Here is a 23,383-nt window from a genome sequence, read left to right as displayed (position 1 = left end):
AGAATGATCAAGTCAAGGAGGATGAGGTGGGCAGGGCACGTAGCACGAATGGGGGATACGGGGAATGCATATGGGAAATTGGTGGGAAAGCCAGAAGGAAAGAGACCAGTGGGAAAACAAAGCGTAGGTGGATGAACAATATTAAAATGAATTTTAGAGGGATAGGATGGTATGGCATGGATTGGATTGATGTGGCTCAGGATAGGGACCAGTGGAGGGTCCTTGTGAACACGGTAATGAACCTTCGGGTTCCATAAAATGCTGAATAGGTGCAGATTTGGCTTCTCCTGAAGAAGGGCTCAGCTCCGTGAGTAAGTAAGTAAATTTAGGTTGTTTAACGACAGTTTCAGTGGGTAGACTGTACTGTAGCGCGATGCAAGTGTGGCCTGACCTAGATACTACCCGTGCATTTGCCTAAAGGGACTGAGCAAAACCACTAAGAACCTCAGTCATGATAGTCGATTTCTGGGCCGAGAATCGAACCGAGGACCTCGAGAACAGGAGTTAGGGCGTTACCGCTACTCGAACCTGCACTGCATGTAACATACCGTTCTAGCAAGTTCTCAGTAATGTTTGTGTTTATTGCCAACTGCCTGTGTTGCCAGAAGCGCGTAAGAAAGCACGGTGCCATTAAAAATAAGCAAAACCCATGAATACGGATGTAAATGTTGTTGCAGTGAATTGTAATGCAATTATATACGGTGCCTGGCTTACGGAAGCCAGTTCAGAGAAGAGGGTAATTCCCCAAAGGCCGCTTAAACGTTAATTCCCGTGGCGGCCGTAAGGTGTCTTCGCGTGCTTATCAGAGATCGTCGGGTTAGAGCGGGTAGCCGTCCCGTGTTATATATTCGGGAGGTCCTGGGTTCAGATTTCTGTCCGGAGACAGGCTGCACTGAATGTAAATTTATTCGTGATTTCTCTCAGTCCTTCACTGTAAATAATGCGCTAAACCTTTCATTATGAGCGCCCGGTAGCGTAGTTGGTTGAGGCATTATTCTACAAGCCGGAAGGTCGCGGGTTCGATTCCCGATGAGTCACTTTAGGTTTCATTTGACGTAATCCTTCCAGCCGCACTGTGGCCCTCGGGTCGACTCAGCCTCTAACATAAATGAGTACCAGGAATCTTCATGCAGGTAAAGGGCGTCCGACGCGTAAGGCTGACAACCTCACTGCCATCTGTGAGCCGATTGTGTAGAAAATGTGGGAGCCTCGACGTCTCACAACCCTATGGGCCTCCACGGCCTTTTACAGGAGACAGCTTTAAGTTTTTACCTTTTCACAGTTCATTATGGACCACTGTCGTTTCGTTCACAGCCCCTTCAATGAACGTGAAGGTTCCTTTTGCTGTCCGTAATGTAGCTATGCGCTATGTAGTCGTAAGGGGAATGTAGGTACAGCTCCACGCGCTCTTAACATCGGTGTTAGATATATGTGAGTGGTGAGCTTCACTCCCCGGCCACTTTACCCGGGGAGGAGCGTGGGCCTCTCANTGATGAGTGAAAGCAGTCTTCTGGGATGTGGCACCGTGTAGATGTGGTGTTAACCGACGATGGAGGCGATACGTTCCTCCGAAACGTCGGTTAACACCACATCTACACGGTGCCACATCCCAGAAGACTGCTTTCACTCATCAGCAGATAGAATGTTTCTATGAAAGGCTTTCGAACTGTTGCCAGGTTACACGGTGTCGCATCCCAGAAGATCGTACTCTTCAGGTGGACGAAACTAATGGAATGAGCACAATAATACAACTAGAAATCCACGCGAAAGGAAAATGAGCTTCAGGAGTTATGTTCGTAACTGCATTTTATTTGATTTCGTTCAGATATTTACAGAGTTTTCCATTTGAGCTGCTCTGAACATAGCCGCCTGTTTCTAATTAGAAAGACGTCGTGTGGCATCGGCGCGGTGTGTAATGTAAGCTGCGGCGTCGCTCCGTCATGCGGCTTTGACGCGCCAGAGGGCGCCTTCCATTACAGTGCCTTATTGCTGGCATTTGGTTTTCAAAGTAGCTCCACTGTATAGCTCGGGGTGGGGGGGCAGGACCGACGCATCTGCTTCCGATTAACCCCCAGATCGAGTACTGTCTTCTGAAATGTAACGCCGTGGAGTCTGGTAGAAGTACATCGACGTTTCGGAGGAACTTACTGCCTCCATCATCATTATATTGTGACATGACACGTGAAAGCCGGAATAATCTATTGCTAGCCAACGGCCAGCTGACACATTAACGAGCTTGAACAGTCCATTGCTGAGCAACGGTTCGGTAACACACGTTCCCACTGCAACGAACCAGTACATTGCTAGCTAACGGCTCCCCAAAAATAGATTCCCATGGAAATGGATAAAACAGACCAATCCACGAGTTACTGGAGATAATGCTCTCACGTCGGTTCGCCCCAACTTATAAAAGAGAGTTCATTCGTGAATTCAATGATTCAGTCGTAAGGGAATTCAATCAGTGAGAGAGAGTCTTGAATCTTCGTTCGGCACTCGTCACAGCGGAAGACACACGTAGTCCAGTAAGGAATGGAGCGAGTCTTAGGGAGCCATCGGTTGTGAGCTGTTATAATGATTGTAATTATAACAGAAATGCCAGTTAATCCAACTATCCATTCAGAACCCGTTATTATTAGTCACGTGACAATATAATAAGATTAAGCCTAGTATCAGGTCGCTTAGATTGCTGTCTACGATCGAAACATCTGTTAACTCATACCAGACTACGCGGCGTCGCACCCCAAAAGCTGGTAATCATCATAGTCTCCCATCCTTAGGGGCGAAGTCATGCAGGAAGTTACAGGAGGTGAACAGGACGACGTTGAATGTGGAGGCAGTGCGGTCCCTCGAAACGTCGGTGATTTTCTATCGGAGTATACGGCGTCAGTAGTACTTTACATAGCAACAGCTATGAGTAACTCTCATTTCTTTTAATATCCCTTTTAAAAATGCTTACGAAAGTAACTTAATTTGATAAAATTCTCTTTATTCTTGCTTAATTCGCTAGCATTTCGACCCTGAACATGCAAGTAGTATTTTGCTCCGAAATGTCAGTGAACTACCCAGAAAACAGAGCATTCTTCTTAGTTACCGCTGAGAGAACCTCAAATCCAACGTGGTGTACACTAAGTTCAGTTTATAGCTCGGAAATTTGACAACACTGGTTTTATAGGACATTTCACTCACTGTAATTCTGTTGTTTCAGTCCCAGAGGTGTTGTGAACTCTCTTACTCAACGTTTGTGTGCCCCTTGAATATTACCTTCCTGTTTATAAAGATATACACGTAAACTGTGACGAACCGTAGTGACGTGCGCAGTCCATTACTTTACAAGTAGTATTCCGCTGTTGTTCTGTTTGCTAACGGAACCCGAAGGTTTGAACAGCACTCGACAGAGTCCGCCACTAGAAACGATAATGGCCTGTTCCGTCCTCCATTCAGTCTCACAAGCAGCTAAAGGTAAAAGGGTAAACTTGTCCCGTTAATTAATTGAGCACTGTGTCATTAAGACGTGTCGGGGAGTGGAGGTATAGCTCCACCATCCTTGACCTCGACACTAGATGGAAGTGAGTGGTGAGCTACACGCCCCAGACGCTTTATCTCCTGTGAAAGAACCCTCGACACCCCTTGTAGGCGCCAGAGCCGGACTGGACGCTGTGGAATGGAGGAATATCTTTTGCCTCTGCCGGGAATCGAACCCCTGCCGTCCAGCCTGTATCCCGTCTCTGTGCCGACTGAGCTGTCGCGGCTCTTAATCTCACAACCAGTCTACAAAACAATGCATCTTAATCATAACCTCCTTCCACTTGGCCGGTGTTCCCAAGATGTCTTTCAGCTAAATTTCAGTACATATTTGTTAATCTTTATGATTATGGACCATCTCCTTAACGTTAACTATGTATACGTTTTCCCCAACACAGCCGGGATAGCTCAGTCGGGCTGGACGATCGAGGGGTTGGAGTTCGAATCCCGGTACGGTCGAGAACTTTCTTCTCCACGTCGTCCAGACCATCTCTAGGGCCCACCCAGCCTCCTATCCAATGGGTACCCTGGGCTTTCACCGGAGATAAAGCGGCCGGGGCGTGAAGCTGACTACTCACCTCCAGCTAGTGCCGAGATCAAGAAAATGTGGATCACACACCTTCATGGCGTAGTGCTTAAGTAGTTAAGCACAGGGAAAACTTTTACCTTTACCTTGCGGGAACGTCACTACCGAGCCGTTGCGTAACAACGGTAGGAAGGAGAGACAGACACACAGACTGATGGGAAGGATGCATGAAGTAGGCCGTTGAGATTGGCTCATTTGCCAGATACCAGGTTTCATAAAGACTGGTTCTGGCGTTCGATAGTTGACAAGGTGGACAGTCAGCATGATGATCACATAAACCTGATTTTTCATCAAAATAAGGAACGTATCCTAAAATATATGGTTAACCTTTTGCTCTTTTTAATTGAGATGTAGAATGTTCACTGGGAGGTAGGAACGGAATTTTCAAAATCTGATTTAGATTAATTTGGGAAGTTCATAAGCCACACATCTTCCATGTGAGTAATCGTGACACTTAATTTGATTAATTCTGCACATAGGAAGCACGTGCTAGTCTGTGCGCTTTGTCCTGCCGACCTGGCAGCTTCTCTTGTCGTGATGTAACCGTTAGCACTGAATGCCCTGGTCCGTGTGGCAGAACGGATCCACTGCCTCTCACGATATTCCCCTGGTCTCATATAAACGTCACCCGAGTCGAGAAGTCATCCCCACCCCAGTTTGATTCATTGATGTGATTGGTTAGCTGGACGAGTTGCTTCCTGGTTGGCTGACAGACCATTAACTTAGAATTACTGGGTTTTGTCCATCGTCCGGTATTCTGGAAAATAGAAAACAACGTTTGGGAAACTGGATCTATTTCTGATCTCAGGTGAGGGGGAAGACTACCCAGTTGGTCCCATAGAAGAGCTAACCTCAGCACGAGATTCATCAACTGGATTTAATCAAAAATAGTATTTAATGATCCAGTCCCTACCTGACAGAAAACCTTACATCGCTACTGCAAAAAGCAACCGGTTAATGCTGTTTAGGAATATAATGGCTGTCATGTTAATATGCTGGGCAGACAAAATTTTGTGTTGAAAATGAAGATGCATGTAGCAACTGGTATGCCTTAAAGGGGCAGAGAGGATGGGACAAAAGAAACGGCGTCATACCTAAGAAAACAGCCTTCAGGTTTTTGCTGGATTTCGGGTTGTCGTAGCCGTGATTGCTCACAGTTCAGTGACGTTCCCAGATCCGCCATCATTCCTCCGAAACGTCTGTGAACTATTGTTATTATTATTATTATTATTATTGGAGGCGGTGGGTTTCCCCATGCACCGCGACCAGTTGTTGATCTATTGTACGTCCCCCTTTGATATTCTACCAGTCGCCATATCCTACGGGTACTGGTGCGTGCTATTAGCCCCGTTCAGCCAACGAGGTCGGTCTTCGGTACCTAATACTTCCCCCATCTACCATAGGGATTGGAAACTACTTGGGCGGGAAACTTTTTGCCTAATTTAGCTCAGAGGTCTCCTAGAGACATGAGGATCTTTTACGTGCCGTAAATCTACGACACGGGACACACGGCTTAAAGTCCCTCCCTGAATTTTTCCGCCCTTAAAAATTCCACGACCTCCGCCGGGTTTGAACCCGCGTACCTTGAGTCATGAGGTGGGAACGTTACTCCTAGACTACGGAGGCCGCTGTCATTGAACTCAGTGTCTCAGATCTCGTGTTCGGGGGGTGTCTGTTTCGAATATCGGCTGGGAAACGTAACTATGCTGACTAATATATTTTTGTGTTTTTTCCCTCACCTCTTCCAAGCGAATGCCCTGATGATACCACGGTATAGACTATAACAACATCTGCGTCATTTCCAGTTCATAAATCATTAATCATTCCATAATTCGGCGGTATGTATAGTGACCGGTTCGCTGTATAAACTAGAAGTAAATGGAAACATCCGAAATACAAGTGAGATGCGTTAACCCCCTACACTCATGGACACCGGTACGCGATTGATGTGATGGTAATCTAGTGGCACACCCAGAAAGATGCTCTAATCATACGTGGAGTGTATTGAAGTTGTGGAGATATGGCGGTGTGATAGCTGGCACGAATGGTTGGGCGGTCACTGGTATTCAGCAGATGATCACGTTTCAAAGTGGCAAGCTGGCATTCCTGCCGAGATATCCCTTGAGAGATCAATGTACTATTGCCATGGATCATACTTCAAAGGCTAGTACTCAATACACTTCCCATGCCATCGGATCCATGCTGCAAGCTCTATACAGAGTGTCCCAGGGGCGCCACTCTGTTGGTCGAATAGAGAATTTACAGGACCTTAAAGCCATCACGTCATGCTGCATACTTTCCTGTTTTCTGCCGCCAAAAGGTACGATAGAAGATAAAATTATCACTTTGTTTAATTAATTTAGGCTAACGCCATGAAGCCGTATAAGGTAATGGAGGTATAAATCTCGGCACTAGATGGAGATGAGTGGTCAGATTCACGCCTCGGCCGCTTTATCCCCGGAGAACGAACTCCAAATACCCATGGGGTAGGATGTTAGGTGGGCTCCAGAGCTGAATTTGACTCTGAGGAAGAGAAAAATCCGTTGCATCCGTTGGGAATGGAATACAGGCTCCCCAGTCGTCCAACTGGTAACCTAGTCACTGTGCTGACTATTCTGTTGTGGCTTCTGCTGCTGTTACGAAAATAACTGAGAACTCAAAACCTCTCGATATTTTTCGTTCGCTTATTACAACGGTTCTGTGTATCCACGGTATGCATATAAGCTTCAAGGTAGAGTATTAGGATATTCCTTTCTCTTATAAGTACGTGTCAGGTATTATACGCGGTACTGTTGTAACACCCTTTTAGAAATCAGCCCCAATACTTTCTCTCGTGCTCCTTTCCTGTCCTACATGTTATCGAATGATGCATCGAGGCCGGAATTTGACGCCATATACCACGAATAACATGCACAAATAATCAGTCATAAACCATCTCACTTATATAGTGTACAACATTTAACATGTCCACATCAGATATCAGTACTCACATGGTGACCTGATACACTGAAACGGAAGACTGCTCGCTCGATCGTGACCCCATTCGTATTGTAACTGCAGTTGATTCGCCATATCCAAACCAAGTTCCCCGGAGAGTTGGATGGACACGGTACAGTGCAATACTGAGGCGATGATTTGACAGTTTTATCCGTAAACATGTGGAGTCTGAGTTAAGTAAACGCTTAAGTTAGGTGGTGTGTACATGCCTCACATTGTGCTATACAAAATCTTGTGGAGGTGACTGTACGTGTGGCTTGGTTATGAAACTCAGCGGTCCGCTTCGTACTTACCTTACTGCCTTTAATATAAAAGGCTCAATAAATACTGTCCTCCCCTCCCCACCACACCACTTCGTCTTTTACTTGCGGTTACTTGGTTTCAGTCTATGTAGTGGCCAGAACCCCCGAGAGGCAGGCAACCTTGTCTTCCGCTGCCACAGAACTTGAATTACGTGGAGGAGCACATAGGAGCGTGGTGTGTTACGGCCAGACAAGCAACCCCTGTGCGCTATGAGCAACTTAGCGCCTTTTTTAAAAGACCATTAGTTTATGGGTGCTTGTATGGTTCAACATAGTCTTTCGCAGTATTAGTCACGGTTATACTTTAATGTATATCTATGAGGGTACGTCATCATTAGAAACTTATTAGACTCTGTTTCCACACTGCGATGGGAATGTTCATCTTGTTGAACACAGTGGACTTTTGTTCCATAAGGCTGCCTGCTGAAGGCGTGACGTAACGTCAGACGTGTTTTAGACAGACTGTAACTACATGAAGCGGTTCTTCCTGAGAAGTTCGTAGGCGCTCAGATGGCCATCAGGGTCACCTGACATCTTTGAAAGCCCCGGGACACCAACTACACCAAGTTTCTTCGTGGTCTTTCTCAATCCCTCCATGAAACATCCAGGACGGGCCTTCCCGTCGCTGTCCCGACCCTTCGGTCAAATATGAAGGGGGTGTGACTGTTAGACGGGGTTTGGATTGGATGATTGGATTTATTGCACTTATACATTCAGCTCGTAACTATAAGTGATACAGCTCTATCGCTGTTCTACACACTTTACGGTTCACCGTTACTCACACACTAGTGTTCTCAGTCTTCACTAGTCGTATCCTGGCAACGGGTTCATCACAGCCTGTCACTGCAGCAGACATGAAGGCTTCAGATCACACCCTAAGTCTTCTCTCCAGAGGCGGACTTTCCAGTCTCAACTCATCTCTTTTCAGTCATCTTCGACTGCCGACTCCAGATGCTCCCTCAGCCTTGGATCCTCGCTACGCAGTCCCGGGTTTGATCCAACAGATGACACCGTTTCCATCGTTATTGCTGCAATACCTCAGTTGTAAGATCTGACGTTTTTCACGGAGGTGGCTATGAAGAATCCCGTCTTCTGGGATGTGTCGCCGCGTGTAGATCTTGAAGATGGAAGCGATACGTTACTCCAAAACGTCGGTTCACACAAGATCTATACGACGCCACATCCCAGAAGACGACATTCTTCAATACGTCAGATGTTCCTCGCTTATTCGTTGCCTAGCAGTGAACATCTACTGTAACTTTATTAATCCGGCTTTCAGGCGTCATGTCGCACTCCCATATTAAAATACAGAGAATATGATAATGTGCTGCCTGATGAGGGCAATCACATATCTCAGTGGGCCGTGGTAGGCGAGTATTGAACAATGGTGGAACGACACTTAGCAGGGGGAAACTGAAGAAACTTGGAGAATATCCTGCTTCAATGTTACGTTGTTCACAGTGGCTCTCCCACGAAGACATTGAGTATTGAACCAAAGGCTTCCATTTGAGACGCCAGCTTCTTGCCTCGTGAGTGCTCTGAGTGCGTTTTGGATTACATGAATATTCCGATTGTGGTCGGTTTGGCACATACAGGCTTATGGCTTGACCTCATTCCGTGAACCAATTGGAATGCAGATCAATAATCAAAGAGAGCGTAGTTTAAACGAGCAATGTTCGCCGTAATAGCACGTGACTTGCCTCTGCGAAACACACGCCGCTAGCAAAGGGCTTTGGTCAGAATAACCCGGCACTCGACACACAAGCTCTTAATGCACCCCATATTGATGTTTTCAGATCGCTAGAATGGTGAATTTTGGTAAATTTCGTGTTTAGCCGCTCTCTTTTACCTGTCCCATTTAAAAACAAATCACATTCAAGAAGCTTATGTGTAAGGGCCTCCAAATGTCGTTTAGTGGTCAGATTTGCGGTGACAGAATAAATATACTATTGCTTCTGTTAATATGATCGTAGAAATATGTTCCGACTTGTAAAACCCAATTCCGTGATGCTAGCGAATGTTTTGAAAAGCGTCTTTAAGTTTCTTCATAAGAAAAAGGTAAAGCTGTCCCTGTGACAGACCATAGAGGCCCATAGGGTTGTGAGACTTCGAGGCTCCCACATTTTCTAGACAGTCGGTTCACAGATGGCGGTGAGGTTGTTAGCCTTACGTACCGGCCGCTCTTTACCCCCAGAAAGATTCCTGGTATTCATTTCTGTTAGAAGCTGAGTCGACCTCAGGGCCATAGTGCAACCGGAAGGATTAGATCAATTGAAAAATCCAATGGCTTCATCGGGAATCCTAACCCGCGACCTTCCGGCTTGTAGCATAGTGCCTCAACCACGTTACCGCGCGAGGCATTATCCAATTAACTTCGAAACAAATCTCAAAATTGTAATTATGTGTTGCTTCATGACTCTGAGCACGAATGGAAGCGTGTATTCCGGTGCTGGATTTTTTCTCTCTGTCTCTCGCTGTTGTAGCTGAGTCGGCATAGCGACGGGTTACGGGGTGGATGGTCAGGGTTCATTTCCCGTCAAGGACAAGAGATTTTTCTTTATTCACAGCGTTCATACCGGCTCTGGGACCCACCAAACCCCAATGGATGCCGGTAGCACTTCCTGCGGGCGTGAAGCTGACCACTCACTACCATCTAGCGTCGAGATTAAGAATGATGGAGCTCTACCCCCACTCCTCCATACGTCTTCATGGCATAGTATTTAATTAATTAAACATAGGGACAACTTTACCCTTTTTTACCTTTACGTCTGTTGTAGGTTTCAGAAAAAGAAAATTGTACTGGGACTCGCCCATGCAGATTTTCCACAGTAAAACTCTAACTCCATGGAGCTGAACCCTCCTTGAGAAGCTGCCAGTTGTGCACGTATTAAAGAATTTTCCAACATTTTACGGAACCCGAAAGTTGATTGCCGTGTTAACTTTGGTTCATATCCTGAGCCATATGAATCCAGATCTCTATATTCTGGCACATAACACCGTGTAGGCCGTTGAAAGTCAACCGACGTTTCGGAGGAATATGTCGCCTCCATCTTCAGGGTTGAAGCATAAGTCCCGCAAGAAATCAGTGTGAAAGGAGGAGGCGACAGGTTTCTTAGGTATATCTGTTGACCAGAACTGTTCATAACCACCGGTGTGAGAACCCCAAATCTTGCAGATGAATCCAATCGATACCATCCCATTAAGTTTATTTAATTGTCGTAACTCTAGGCGACAGTGACTGGCTGTTATCCTTCTGCCCTGTGCATTGCCTTACATCCATTTCTCTTTTTAATTTAATTGATCGCGTCTGTAAACTCTTAATGAGAAGCTAAGCAGACAGATGCAAATGTAGATTCTAAAGGTTTCTGACGATGGTGGATGACACAGAATTACTGGGGTTTTGGAATTCTAGGAAACAGAAAACACGACGTTTCGGCCCCTTAGAAAGAGCTGCTCTCAATCATTGGACGATCGAGATTATCTCTAAGGGGTCCAACTGAATAGGTGTCATCCTGCCTCACCTGAAGACGGAAACAGATCCAGTTTCCGAAACGTCGTGTTTTCTATTTCCTAGAATTCGGGACGGTGGACAAAGTCCAAAAACCCAGATGCATGAAGCATGAAGGGAAAAGAGAGGCAATAGTGAATAATGAAAGAGTAGGGGAAATAAAAAAGTCATGAGAGAAGTGAGACGCTCTATTTCAGCAGGGAAGAAAGAGCATGATTTTGTTAAGGTTCCCAGGCTCCGCTCACTTGTCCTTCTCATAAGGGCAATGTGAAAGTGAAGACGTTAGAATGGTGGAAAGTAATGATTTCAGACAGGGGCCGCGGAATTTTGAATTTATAAATAAACGGTGAATTGCATAATTTGGAGAAACAGTTTGATGGGCTTTATGACAGAGGGGTTTAACGGTTAATTTAATTTGGAGGGCTTCATGATTAACACGCATTAGCAACCTGGAGGCCTGAAATTCATCTGAATAGTATCTGATAGTATCCTACCTCTCAGAAAACACACGGCGTCTCCATTACAGATCAGTCTGTTAATGCTGTGTAGGGAAAATAATCGTAGTTTATTCTGAGAATTGTACGAAAATTTTGAATACGCCGTGTGGGCGGAATATGGAGTTCGTCATTGTTAAAAGCAGATGGTACACATTGCTACCACTGCGCTTTGAAAGGTTTTCAACTGTCTGGCAGTAAATTTTCTTAACCACAAGTGGGCCGCCCGGAGTTGCTTATTAAACCGTTTATGGAAGGGAACACGAGTTATAGCTTTTAATTAAGTCCAGACTAGAGGACGTGGTTAGGTTATTTGAATATCCAGTCATGCAGTAGCGTGACGCGGTGCGACCTCTTTTATAGCCACGTGGAATGATCTCTGAAACATAAGGCCACTTCCGGTTTAGTTTGTCATTTCAGAATATTGGACTGTTAGTGGCCCTATAAATGTACAGTGACCGCTTTTGTCTGTCTTAATTAGAACGCGTCTAAGTAACCTCAACTCCCTCACGTTGATTATTTGGCGGAATAACAATTGGCAGAGGAAACCGAAGCGAAAAACTGCCTTAGCGCCACTATTTCCGCTGAAAATCCCACATGATCTTACATGAGATCGAACCCGGGACCGCGGCGTTGGGCCGCGGGCAACTAACCACCAGAGCTATGGCACTAACCAGAACTCTCATAAACCTTCGTTACTCTGTAACCGGGAGCCGGAATAGCTCAGTCGGTATAGCGACTGGCTACGGGCTGAACGGCCGAGGGTCGGAGTTCGGGTCCTGGTAGAGTTAAGAATTTTCTCTTCTCCACGTCGTCCAGGCCGGCTCTGGGGCCCATTCAACCACCTATCCAGTTGGTACCGAAGGCTCTTTGCCCGGGGGTAAAGCGGCCGGGGCGTGAAGCTTACCACTCACCTCCAACTAGTGCCGAGGTCAAGAAAACGTGGGTCTATACATCCACTACCCCATACGTCATCATGGCGTAGTGCTTTATTACTTAAGCACAGGGACACCTTTACCGTTTGCTCTTTAACCAACCAAGTACAGGGACGGAGATGAAGCCCTTTACTTAAAGCACGAGGTTGTGATAAGGTGCTGCGTGGTCAGGGCTGTCGCACACCTCAGGGTGGCGGTGATAAATGTGTGTGGAGCAATGGTGGAATGATGATTAGCAAGGGGGAAACTAAAGAAACTCAGAGATAAAACCTGTTCCAATCCAACTTCATCTAACATGAATATCAGATGAAGGTACTTCTTTCGAACTCGGGACCTCCGCGGCGACGAGGTCTTCAAGTCTGCATCTCTGTAGAAACTTCATTATTCGTTTACTACATGTGTGTTTCTTTCAGGAAGTAAAGTTTTTAATATTTCAGTGTCCATCCGGTTGCTTTTCATGCCCGTGAAATTACCTTACGTCATATTATCGAACCAGTCGTCAAAGTTGTCAGCGACTAAAAGACTAGATTGCTATACATAATGGGAAATTGAGTCTTATGTACTCGGGTGTCAGTCACTCCAGTACGATCGTTAATTAAACTAATGACTTTGAACATACACGAACTTTGACAAGATACTGTAAACGAAAGAATTTGTGCTTCTGAAAATGCAATAATTATATTGGGCTTCTGGTTGTTTTCAGTTTGATTAAATACGCCAAAATTAGTAATTTATACATCTTCAAACTTATGTAATTGTCACATGTAGGGATTGTGTGACTATTAGACGGGGTTTGAATTGGATGACTGGATTTATTGCACTTGTACACACGACTCGGAACTACAAGCAACTACAGCGCTACAGCTAATCTCCTCACGCTTTACAGTTCACCTTTTCACATACACTGGGGTTCTCTATCTTCACTAGTCGTATCCTGGCAACGTATTTCAACACAGTAATTGAACCAGTCTAACTGCAGCACACAAGAAGTCCTCTTTTAATTATCTAATTCCTTTCTTGGCATCACCTTTCAGTCATCTTTTACTGCCATTTCAAGAGACTGCCTCAATTCAAGTCAAAGTCGAAGTCACATTGCGACTGACGGTCAGTCAGTCTGTCTGTCTTGGTGTCGAGCCCCGACTGGGGCTCATGACCAGATTTTTTTTTCCTTATATGAAAGTTACTGTCCTGTTCATTTGGGGCGCCCTCTCTGACGAGAGGTCGGGTCTGTCATTTGTCAGTCATAGTCTGTGTTAGTAAGTCCATTGTCAGTAGTTACATATATTTACAATTTAATCTTAATTCATATTTCTATGTACACTATATACAAGGCCTCTGTCAATCCAGGCTCGGCACAGCAGATTATGCCCTATTTCTAGTAGTATTCGCTACCACAGTAGCCTAGTCACTTGAACGGTCGTATGCCTGACCCTCAATTCAGTGCCTTAGATTCACGTTATATAGCCTCGGGGCGGACCCAACAGAAATCACCGTTTCCATTGTTATAGCTCAGCAATATATCGATTGTTGCTTGCTCATTCGTTGCCGCGGGAACCTGTTTTTTATAGTCGTTGCCTAGCAGTGTACGTCTGCTCTGGCTCCGCTATTCCGGCTTTCAGGCGTCATGTCACATAACATAATTTATGGAAGGTTCTTGTGTCTAGTGTATTGAAACTATATAGTATTTTCCGCTTTTTTTTTTTGATGATTTGTTTAACGACGCTTTCAATAGCGTCGAGTGTTAGGATAGTTATTGAAAGTATGTGAAAGAAAACGACCGCGGTCTAATTTAAGATCCCGAAATTTGTCAGAAAGGAGTGAGGAAAACCACGTAAATCATCTCGTAATATTCAGCTTCTGAGCAGAGATCGAATACGTGTACCCCCGTGTGGAGGCGGGTTCCAATACCTCCACCGTGACCCTGTCAGTCGCAAGAGGCGATGAAAAGGGAAGTCTCAAATCTGAGACAGTAAAATATGGTCGTGAGACCCAAGGGGCTCTGAGAAAGACTGGACTGGCAAGGACCAGCAGCATATACAAAAGGCAGACCCGTCCTCTCGTCAGAGAGGGCGTCCAACAAAAACAAGACCGTAAATGCCAAACAGTAATAAATATCTGGTCATGAGCCCCAGATGGGGCTAGACACCAAGGCCTACAGACTGACTGACCGTCAGTCGCAATGTGACTTTGACTTGGAAGATGAGTACCCCCTTGAGACAGGTTGCTCGGTCTGTATGGGAGAGACTTTCGTAAGTTCTTAGATGCTTTCGTTGTAAATGTGATATATATTTTAAATCTATTATAAGGTAAATTGAAAAATATAATTTATGTTAAACATAGTTTCTGCAACGCGATTACGCGATCCCCTTTCCAGATCTCAAACTCTTTAATTACTTCTTTCATCACCGAAAATGTTCAGAATATTTTCGTGCAGATCTTCCTTCTAAGAATCTGTAATATAAATTCTGTGTACAGGGTAAAATTAATGATGTCTCTTTTCTGAGAAATTCGGCTTGATAACATGATCTTTAATTGAGTTGTACTTTTTGTTGTATATTCTGTGCCGCGGTAATTGTTAGGCGCTTCCTCTTTTTTTTTCTTCATTTCACTTCCAGTTTTCTTCTGAGTTTTGATTAAGCTTTTCATCCTTGTAAGTATGAAGGAATTTCCTCCTCACCGCTCGGCTTCTGGAGAGATAGAAATTAATTCCTTTCGCTTCTTTGCAGTAATAGTGTTTGTTAAAAACTTATGGGGGAAGAATTGTAGTTAGCTATTTTCTGACTAGACTCGGTTAGAAATGGAGTCTATGCAAGGGACCATCATGCCAGGTCAGATTCATGTGTTTTATCCAAAACTTGGAGTGATCTGCAGTTCTCATAACAATGCATATGAAGATTTTCTGTCTTCTGGGATATAACCTCATGCAATCCGACATCTACAGGGTTGCGTGCTGCCTGTTTCATATTGATTTCTTAACAAGGCTTACTTTTCAACCCTGAAGATAGAGGCAACACGTTCCTCCGAAAAGTCACTCTACTCTCAGAGAATTACACAGAGTTATATCCCACCACGTGTTTCGTCCAATGTGGGCATCATCAAACAAAAAAAGAACTCCGTGACATGTAGTCCGCAAGTGAACTGTACCGACCGAGCGACCGCCGCTTGTCGGCGAAGTTACTTCCAACTTCTGCGGATAGAGGGTGTCAAGTGATCAGGGCAGCGGATCCCCACGGCGTTAATCTCGGTTTTCTAGACCGTAGCACCTCAGTTATCCTCAAGAGGCTGAGTGAACCCCGTTCCAGACTTCCTCCTTCTCAGAAAATCTGGTAGCGCCGGGAATCGAACCCGGGACCTCTGGATCTGTAGACAGGAACTCTGACCACTAGACCGCAAAGGCGGTCATCATCAGACGTTAAAAATTATTGAGCAAGGAAACTGCTGTCTTCTGTTTCCCTGCTTCGGTTGTTAATATATAAGTCTCCTCTATGCGCATGTGTGGAGGCGGGGTCGAGTACCTGCGAGTCGCAAGAGGCGACGAAAAGGGAACCCAGTGCCTGGGAGTGTAACCGGGCCACCCTGTTGCTGGGGGATATAAATACGGGTATCTGGCCCTCCAGGTTGGGGGAGTCTCGAATCGGTTACGAGTCTCGCGGAACTCGGACCTGAGAATGACTGCGCTGGCGAGAACCAGCAGCAACTGTAAATGATAGACCCATCCTCTCACCAGTGGGGACATTACATAAGGACTATAACCGCAAGTGTTCAGTTCGAAAATAAAATTACTGGTCGTGAGTCTCAAGGGGCGTGTCACCAAGACGTTCTGATTGCCGGTAAACTGCCAGTCGTGAAGTAACTTATTCTGTCTCTGTGTTCGAGGCGGTGGGATGTATTCCCTACGGTTGTGTATTGTGCTGCGCGTCTTCTTTTCAACCTAAGCAACAGCAGAAGACAGGGGTTTCCTCTCTCAAATAATTTTGACACCTGACGGTGACCACATTCTGCGGAAAATGTAGTGATACACTTTTGAGGTGAATAACTTTTAATGAATTTTAGATAACATTTTGTTGGATGGAGACGGGATAGCGTAGTCTGTATAGCGAATGCCTTCGGGCTGGACGACAGAGAGGTCGGAGTTCGAGTGCCGACACGGTCAGAATTATCTCTTCTCCACGTCGTTCAGACCGGCTCTGGGGCCCACCCAGCCTCCTATCCAATGGCTACCGGGGCCTCTTTCCCCGTGGGCAAAGCGGTTGGGCCGTGAAGCTGACCACTCACCTTTAGCTAGTGCCGAGGTCGAGAAAATGTGGCTCTAATCATCCACTCCCCCATACTCCTTCATGGCGCAGTGCTTAATTATTTGAGCACTGGGACAACTTTACCTTTGTCTGTATAATTTTGTGTGTTAGTTGGGTTCGTACCTTGACCGGAGTACTGAGGTTTCTCATGGTTTTTCTCAGCACCCTTCCCCGCAGGAAGATACTGGGATATTACCTCGATTAGGCTGTAACCGCTTCCTTCCAAATTCTTTCCACTCCATCCATCTTCTCATCTTACGATTGGAAACTGTACACTTTAGATGCAGAAGCGTCATTAAATAACCAACAGGATTATAACAGGATTATAGGCACCGTTTACTTAACCTTTGACTTGAATACTATAAATTTCCCAGACAAATTCTGGAGGCAGATTACTTATAATTCTGTATTCACGATGTAGACTTCCTAATGGACCGAGCGTCTAATGGAGTATAAGACTAAATGTCACGTGAATCAAGAATGCATGACGATCTGGAATTCCCCTTTTCATTTGTTTAATTTAAGATTTCGCGTTCCGTTTCACGACATTTTGGACATACATGATTAAGTATTCACATTATCCTAAGCTGCTTTCACGTTGAGACCTTTCAAAATGTCACTTACTCAGCTTGTTTGTGTATGAAATGTTACGCCGCGCTATTATACAATTCGCACTGCAGGGAAAATATTTCGACCTAAGAGAGAAGATTTGACATATGATATAATGAGGAGCCGGTCACGGTAACCGAGCGGTCTAAGGCTCGGAATCCGGGATCGTTGGTTCGAATTCCACACAAGGCAAGGATGTTTCGTGTGTGTTTGTGTTGTCCTATGTTTAGGTAGACGCTTTGCGACGAGTTGATCACCCCTCCAAGGAGCCCTACCGTCTGTAAAAATGATCATGAGACTGAGAAATCAGCCCTGTGCTCCACAGTGGGAGCGAGAGGAGAGAGAAATGAGCCCTGTGCTCCACAGTGGGAGCGAGAGGAGAGAGAAATCAGCCCTGTGCTCAACAGTGGGAGCGAGAGGAGAGAGAAATCAGCCCTGTGCTCCACAGTGGGAGCGAGAGGAGAGAGGAATCAGCCCTGTGCTCCACAGTGGGAGTGAGAGGAGAGAGGAATCAGCCCTGTGCTCCACAGTGGGAGCGAGAGGAGAGAGAAATAAGCCCTGTGGTCCAAAGTGGGGGCAAGAGGAGAGAGAAATCAGCCCTGTGCTCCACAGTGGGAGCGGGGCACGCCATAGTTCAAGCGGTTAGTCGCTGGCTTCCCACCGCGGCGGCCCGGGTTCGATCCCGGGTCTGGTCAAGTGGGATTTGTGGTGGACAAAGTGGCGCTGGGGCAGGTTTTCTCCGAGTACTTCAGTTTCCCCTGCCAATCTTCATTCCACCAATTGCTCCACAATCACCCTCACCTATCATCTGGGGCTGGTACAATAGGCCAGAAGTGGCCGCAGTACAAGGGACTTAGTCCCACCCCACTAGCAATAAAAAAATACCCAGAACAACACAAAGATAATAACCGCACACAGACATGCATGCCTCGAGTGGGATTCGAACACACGATCCCAGTGTTCGAGCGGGCGAAGACGGTTTATATCTTAAGGCGCGTCCACATTACTCGTGCTCGTGCTCATCGGGAGACTCATCTGGCTTTTACTTGTGCCCGTAAATCTTCGTCCACACTACTTCAGTTGCTCGCCAGGCTTCGGCGCGTGAGGATCCGTATATTTACTCGCGGTGTGTATAGGCTGTAGTCGTATTTTAATTTATTGGCTGTAGTTTTTAAATTAAAAATTAAAAATTTGCTTCTCTCGTGACTTGTCATATCTTCCACATTTCTCGCGAGCATAGCGAGTCACACGAGCACGAGCACGAGTAATATGGACGCGCCTTTAGACCGCGCGGGATGGTGTTTTGCGGGTTGAGAATGCAGTCTGTGTAGACTGGCAGTGACTGTACTAACATGACATCAATATTTGCCGCGGTAAGTCTTTCCGAGATGCAATCAATGTTATCAAAGTGCACAGCAAACGCCCTGCATCTGGTACTGTGTTCTGGGCTTCGAACCATCAATACCTTTATAGAAGGCAAGCACTCTGTTGCGTCCCACTACGTTACGTTACCCCAACCCCTTCGTTCGATANGCCCCATTATTGCGTTCCCCCACCCCACTCTTTGTAGAGGTTTCCCCCCCCCCCCCTATCTTTGGTACGACTTGGTTAGCTGTAGGAATTTTGAATGCAAGGTGAATTGCCTTTAAACTTTGTATGAAGTGGTTGCTAGTAATGAAATTCCTGTATCAGGGATGGGCCCCTCCCTACATTACACAGAAGCCTTATCCAGCTTGACCACACCGAAACCTGAAGTTTATGTTAGAACTCCGTCTGCTATGGGAGAGCTGGTACGTCGTCGGCGTCGGTAGCTGACGTAGTCCCTCACGACGTAGGGCGGGTTCCTCCATCACACCTGTTGTATCTTTTTTCCTTTGGCGTTACAGCCCCAATTTGGGCCCTGGCCTACCTCCATCAAACTCTCCGTTTCACTTCGGTTTATTAGATCTTAGATATTCGATAGGACTCCTTGGGTGGGTGATCAGCTCGTTGCAAACCTGTACACAAACACTAAACATCCATGCCCTGAGTGGGATTCGAACCCACAATCCCAGATTCCAAGCGAACGAAGACAGTGCATGCATTAGACCGATGGGCTACCGTGACCGGCCACCTGTTGTATGCAACTGAATAATTCTACAGTATATATTTTTATTTTTATTGCGGCGACTTGTTTTGGTCTGTTGGCCATGCTGTCTATACACATAATTGTCAGTGTAACTGCTATTAGCCTTACGTTGGCCTGATTTTGGCCACTAGACCGAAACGCGTTGCAGTAATAGAGAAATAAAGATCGTTAATTCGCTTGTTTACAGTCATTATGCTGAGGGAATTTGTGTAACTGTCATTAAGGGAGAAAATACAGCATGACACTTCTATATAGTGTTTCATAGACTGTTACTCGTACATCAATATTTGGAAGTTGCTGGATTTTATTTTCAACATTATTTTTTTATTGCTAGTGGGGTGGGACTAAGTCCCTTGTACTGTGGCCACTTCTGGCCTATTGTACCAGCACCAGATGATAGGTGAGGGTGACTGTGGAGCAATTGGTGGAATGAAGATTGGCAGGGGAAACTGAAGTACTCGGAGAAAACCTGCCCCAGCGCCACTTTGTCCACCACAAATCCCACTTGACCAGACCCGGGATCGAACCCGGACCGCCGCGGTGGGAAGCCAGCGACTAACCGTTTGAGCTATGGCGCCGCCCTTATTTTCAACATACTTCCATTATTAAGACGCTGGTGGGAATTTTTAATATACCTACACAAGATTTTTCTTCCGTTAGGTTGCCTACACCAGGTGTGACGTACCGTGGTTCGTAGGGTAGATGCGTTAAAATGTGACCTAATATTAACCCGAACGCTGAGGCTTACGGATTAGAACTGGGAGAAATTGAAGGAAGTAGAAGAATAGAGGGGAAATGGTGGAGAGGAAAGAAGAAGAGGAGAAGATGAAGGAAACCAGAAACTGAAGCTGAGAGGCAGTTAGATGAGAAGAGGAATAAATGGAGAATGGACGATTAGAAGAAAAAAGAACAGTGCAGAACGAAACTCAGAAAAGGAAGAAGGTAAGGCAATTAAGGAAGAATAAGGGAGAGAAGTAAAGGGATGGTCAATAAAAAGTAGAAAGAGAAGGAAGAGCATGTTGGAAAAGGGAGTAGAAGGAGAAAAGAAGCGAAAGGAGATAAAGTTGAAGGTGGTGAGGTGAGAACACAGAATCCGTGCTTTTCTGTGCGCTCCCTCTATCTCATGTCTTAGAAGTGAAAGGGCTGGGGGCAAGTTCTTATGAAATATGTACCTTATCCAAAGGGGAGTGTTTCAAACCAAGCGCAAGTTTCATGATGATGTTTGCTTTGAATCTGTGGCCGGAGTGTTCAGACCGGAAGCTGCCCTAGACGGTCGAATTCGTTTTTAATTCTTTTTTTATTTCTTACTCTGCTTGTGATCGTCAGTTCTTAATGCGAAATGCGCAAGCAGAGGTTCTGAAGACACGACGTAAGATTCATAAAGATTTATTCTCCGCGTCTCCGGTGTAAAGTTAACGGGCCGTGGAGGCCTGTAGGGTTGTGAGACGTCGAGGCTCCCACATTTTTCTAGTCAATCGGCCCACAGATGGCGGTGAAGTTGTCAGCCTTACACGCCAGTCGGTCTTTACTCCCAAGAAGATTCCTGGGACTCATTTCTGTTCCCAATAAAATTCTTCGCGGACCGCTGAGTTTAACGACGCTTTCCGTTATTAGACTTTATAGCGCCAAATGACATCATGATGGATGTGTGATGAATTAGAAAAGATTTGGAAGGAAACGATCATGATGTAATCGGTGTGAGATGCCGTCATTCTCAGGGGAGTGGATGTATAGATCCACGTCTTCTTGATCTCATCACCGGATGGAGTTGAGTGGTCAGCTTCACGCCTCTGCCGCTTTGCCCCCGGGAATGAGCCTGCGGTACCCATTGTATAGGAGGCTGAGTGGGCCCCAGAGGCGGTCTAGACGACATGGTCAAAAATTCTTGACCCCACCGGGACTCGAACTCCGACCCCTGTTTCGTCTACTCCGTAGCCAGTCTGTGTGCTGGCTCATGGTCTTGAAACTGTGCGTTTACTTAGAGTTATACGTGTACTTAATTATTCATTATTCCCTGATGACGTATGGAATGGTGGATTTAGAGCCCAACCATTCTTGATCTTGGTACTGGATGCAGGTGTGTGGTCAGCTTCACGTCCCGGCTTCTTTACTCCCACTGACACCCCGGTATCCATTGGATGGGAGGCCGGATAGGCCCCAAAGCCTTACCGGACGCAGTGGAGAAGAGAAAAATCTCTTGGCACCTGCCTTGAATCAAACACCGGTTCCTTTGTCGTCCAACCTGTAGCGCTGTAACTATACCGACTGAGCTGCTACAGTTCACTTATTTATTCCGTCGTTTCTGAATGCACCCGCGCTTTTGGCGTCAGTTTGAGTGCATCTGGATGCGGTTGCACTGGGAACTCCTTTGCAGCAAACCTAACCTATGGAGTGTTTTTGTTCTGGGGGCTGGAATCCCTGCAGCATGTTCAGAGCTCCCTCAAGTTATGTGAATCTGGTCCATTCATTGCGGGGGTGGGGGCCTGATGGTTTACATTGGAAGTTGTGGTTGGTTCTGGGGAGCCTGGCGGGTTGGGGTAATCCCCGCCAAATAAATCACACGGCCACCGCTAGGGCGAGAGTTCCAACAGATTAAGCTCTGTCCAGTGCAGAAACTACGTCCCTCTTCCCTACAGGTCCAGCATTCTAATAGACCAAACATGGCTAACATTTTTTCCAACCCCGGTAATTGATTGGAAGTGTGTACAAAGATGTGGTAACAAAACCGTAAGGAAAATGACCAATTTGAAGAGGTAAATGTAGATGGGAGGTAAGGTAACAGACCGTAAAGGCCCATAGGATTGTGAGACGTCGAGGTTCCCACAGATGGCGGTGAAGTTGTCAGCCTTACGCGCCTGCCGGCCAACCTTCACCCCCAGGAAGATTCCTGGTAGTCATTTCTGTTAGAGGCCGAGTGGACCTCAGGGCCATAGTGCGGCTGGAATTGAGAAATCCAGTTACCCAATCGGGAATCGAACCCGCGACCTTCCGGCTTGTAGCATAGTGCCTCAACCAACTGCGCTACCGCGTGCCCCATAGGTAGGAGGCCATAATTAAAATGGTTCTTAAAGAAATAGTGTAGGAAAGTGCTGAGTGGTATCATCTGGCTTTGGTTATGAACCTGTGACGTGCTTTTCTGAACTGTGTAAGAAATGTTCGGGTTAAATTTCTTGAGAGTATGAACAACTGTTAGCTTGTCAGCTCCTTCACGTTACATACTAATTAGAATTGAATCCGTATAGTAACTAGGCCGCGGGCTGAACTACCATTGAATCTGTGTTCGATGTCCTACAGGGACAAGGGACTTTCATCTACAGTCTCAAGACCGGCTCTAGAGCTTGCCTAGCGTCTTGTACAGTTTATACAGGGATAGCGACGGGCAAAGAGCTGGACACCCGAAGTTCGATCCCCGGCATGGGAAAGATATTATTTTCTACTCTGTAGCGTCCACACCGGCTCTGGGGCCCCCACGCCTCCTGTACAGTACGTATCTGGGGACTCTTTTCCTTCGGGTAAAGCGGTCCGGACGTGAAACAAACCATTCATCTACTAATAGCACGGACGTCAAGAATGGTGGAGCTATACCTCCGCTCCCCCATAAGTCTTCTTGGCGTGGTGTTTAATTAATTAAACACTGCGACTAAATTTATTACCGTCATTGCTTGCGTTGAGCTTTTGTGCCCTGAAGATGAAGGCACCAGATAGTGCCGAAACGTTGATAGCGGAACGGTTTAGTGTTTGAATTCTGAAGTTTTGCCCGGTATGTGTTCTGCAGTGCAAGGGCCGGCGGTCTGGCGTGGGGTTTGGGAGTGTAATAACAGCGGCATGAACGCGCCCGCAGAATGAAGTTCGTTGTCCGCCGCCACGCGAGATGTAGAAGCGAGAGGAGCACAGGCCAAATAGGTGAGGCATATATCCATCGCGTGCTTGCTGTCGCATTGCCCCCCCCCCCGAATCTGCGACTCGTAATTGAAATTAAGTTGAGTCGTGTTTAGCACAGTTTTCCA

At 46.1% G+C, this 23,383-nt stretch overlaps 1 protein-coding gene across 4 annotated transcripts in view; it reads left to right on the top strand.

Annotated features, from left to right (window-relative positions):
• LOC111862442 (tyrosine-protein phosphatase Lar) overlaps positions 1-23,383 on the top strand; it is an 805,060-nt gene that overhangs the window by 353,395 nt on the left and 428,282 nt on the right. For 2 of the 4 annotated variants that reach the window (XM_033750665.1, XM_023847832.2), the window contains exon 1: positions 20,247-20,318. The exons of the other annotated variants lie outside the window; for them this stretch is intronic. In XM_033750665.1, the coding sequence (XP_033606556.1) occupies positions 20,256-20,318 (63 nt within the window). In that variant the 5' untranslated portion in view covers positions 20,247-20,255. Of the gene's footprint in view, positions 1-20,246; positions 20,319-23,383 lie in introns of those variants that run through there. 4 annotated transcript variants of the gene reach the window in all.

This window comes from Cryptotermes secundus, unplaced genomic scaffold, assembly GCF_002891405.2.
Source record: "Cryptotermes secundus unplaced genomic scaffold, Csec_1.0 scaffold816, whole genome shotgun sequence".
In the NCBI taxonomy this organism is placed as follows: domain Eukaryota; kingdom Metazoa; phylum Arthropoda; class Insecta; order Blattodea; family Kalotermitidae; genus Cryptotermes; species Cryptotermes secundus.
This window is presented reverse-complemented; position numbering and strand designations above follow the sequence as displayed.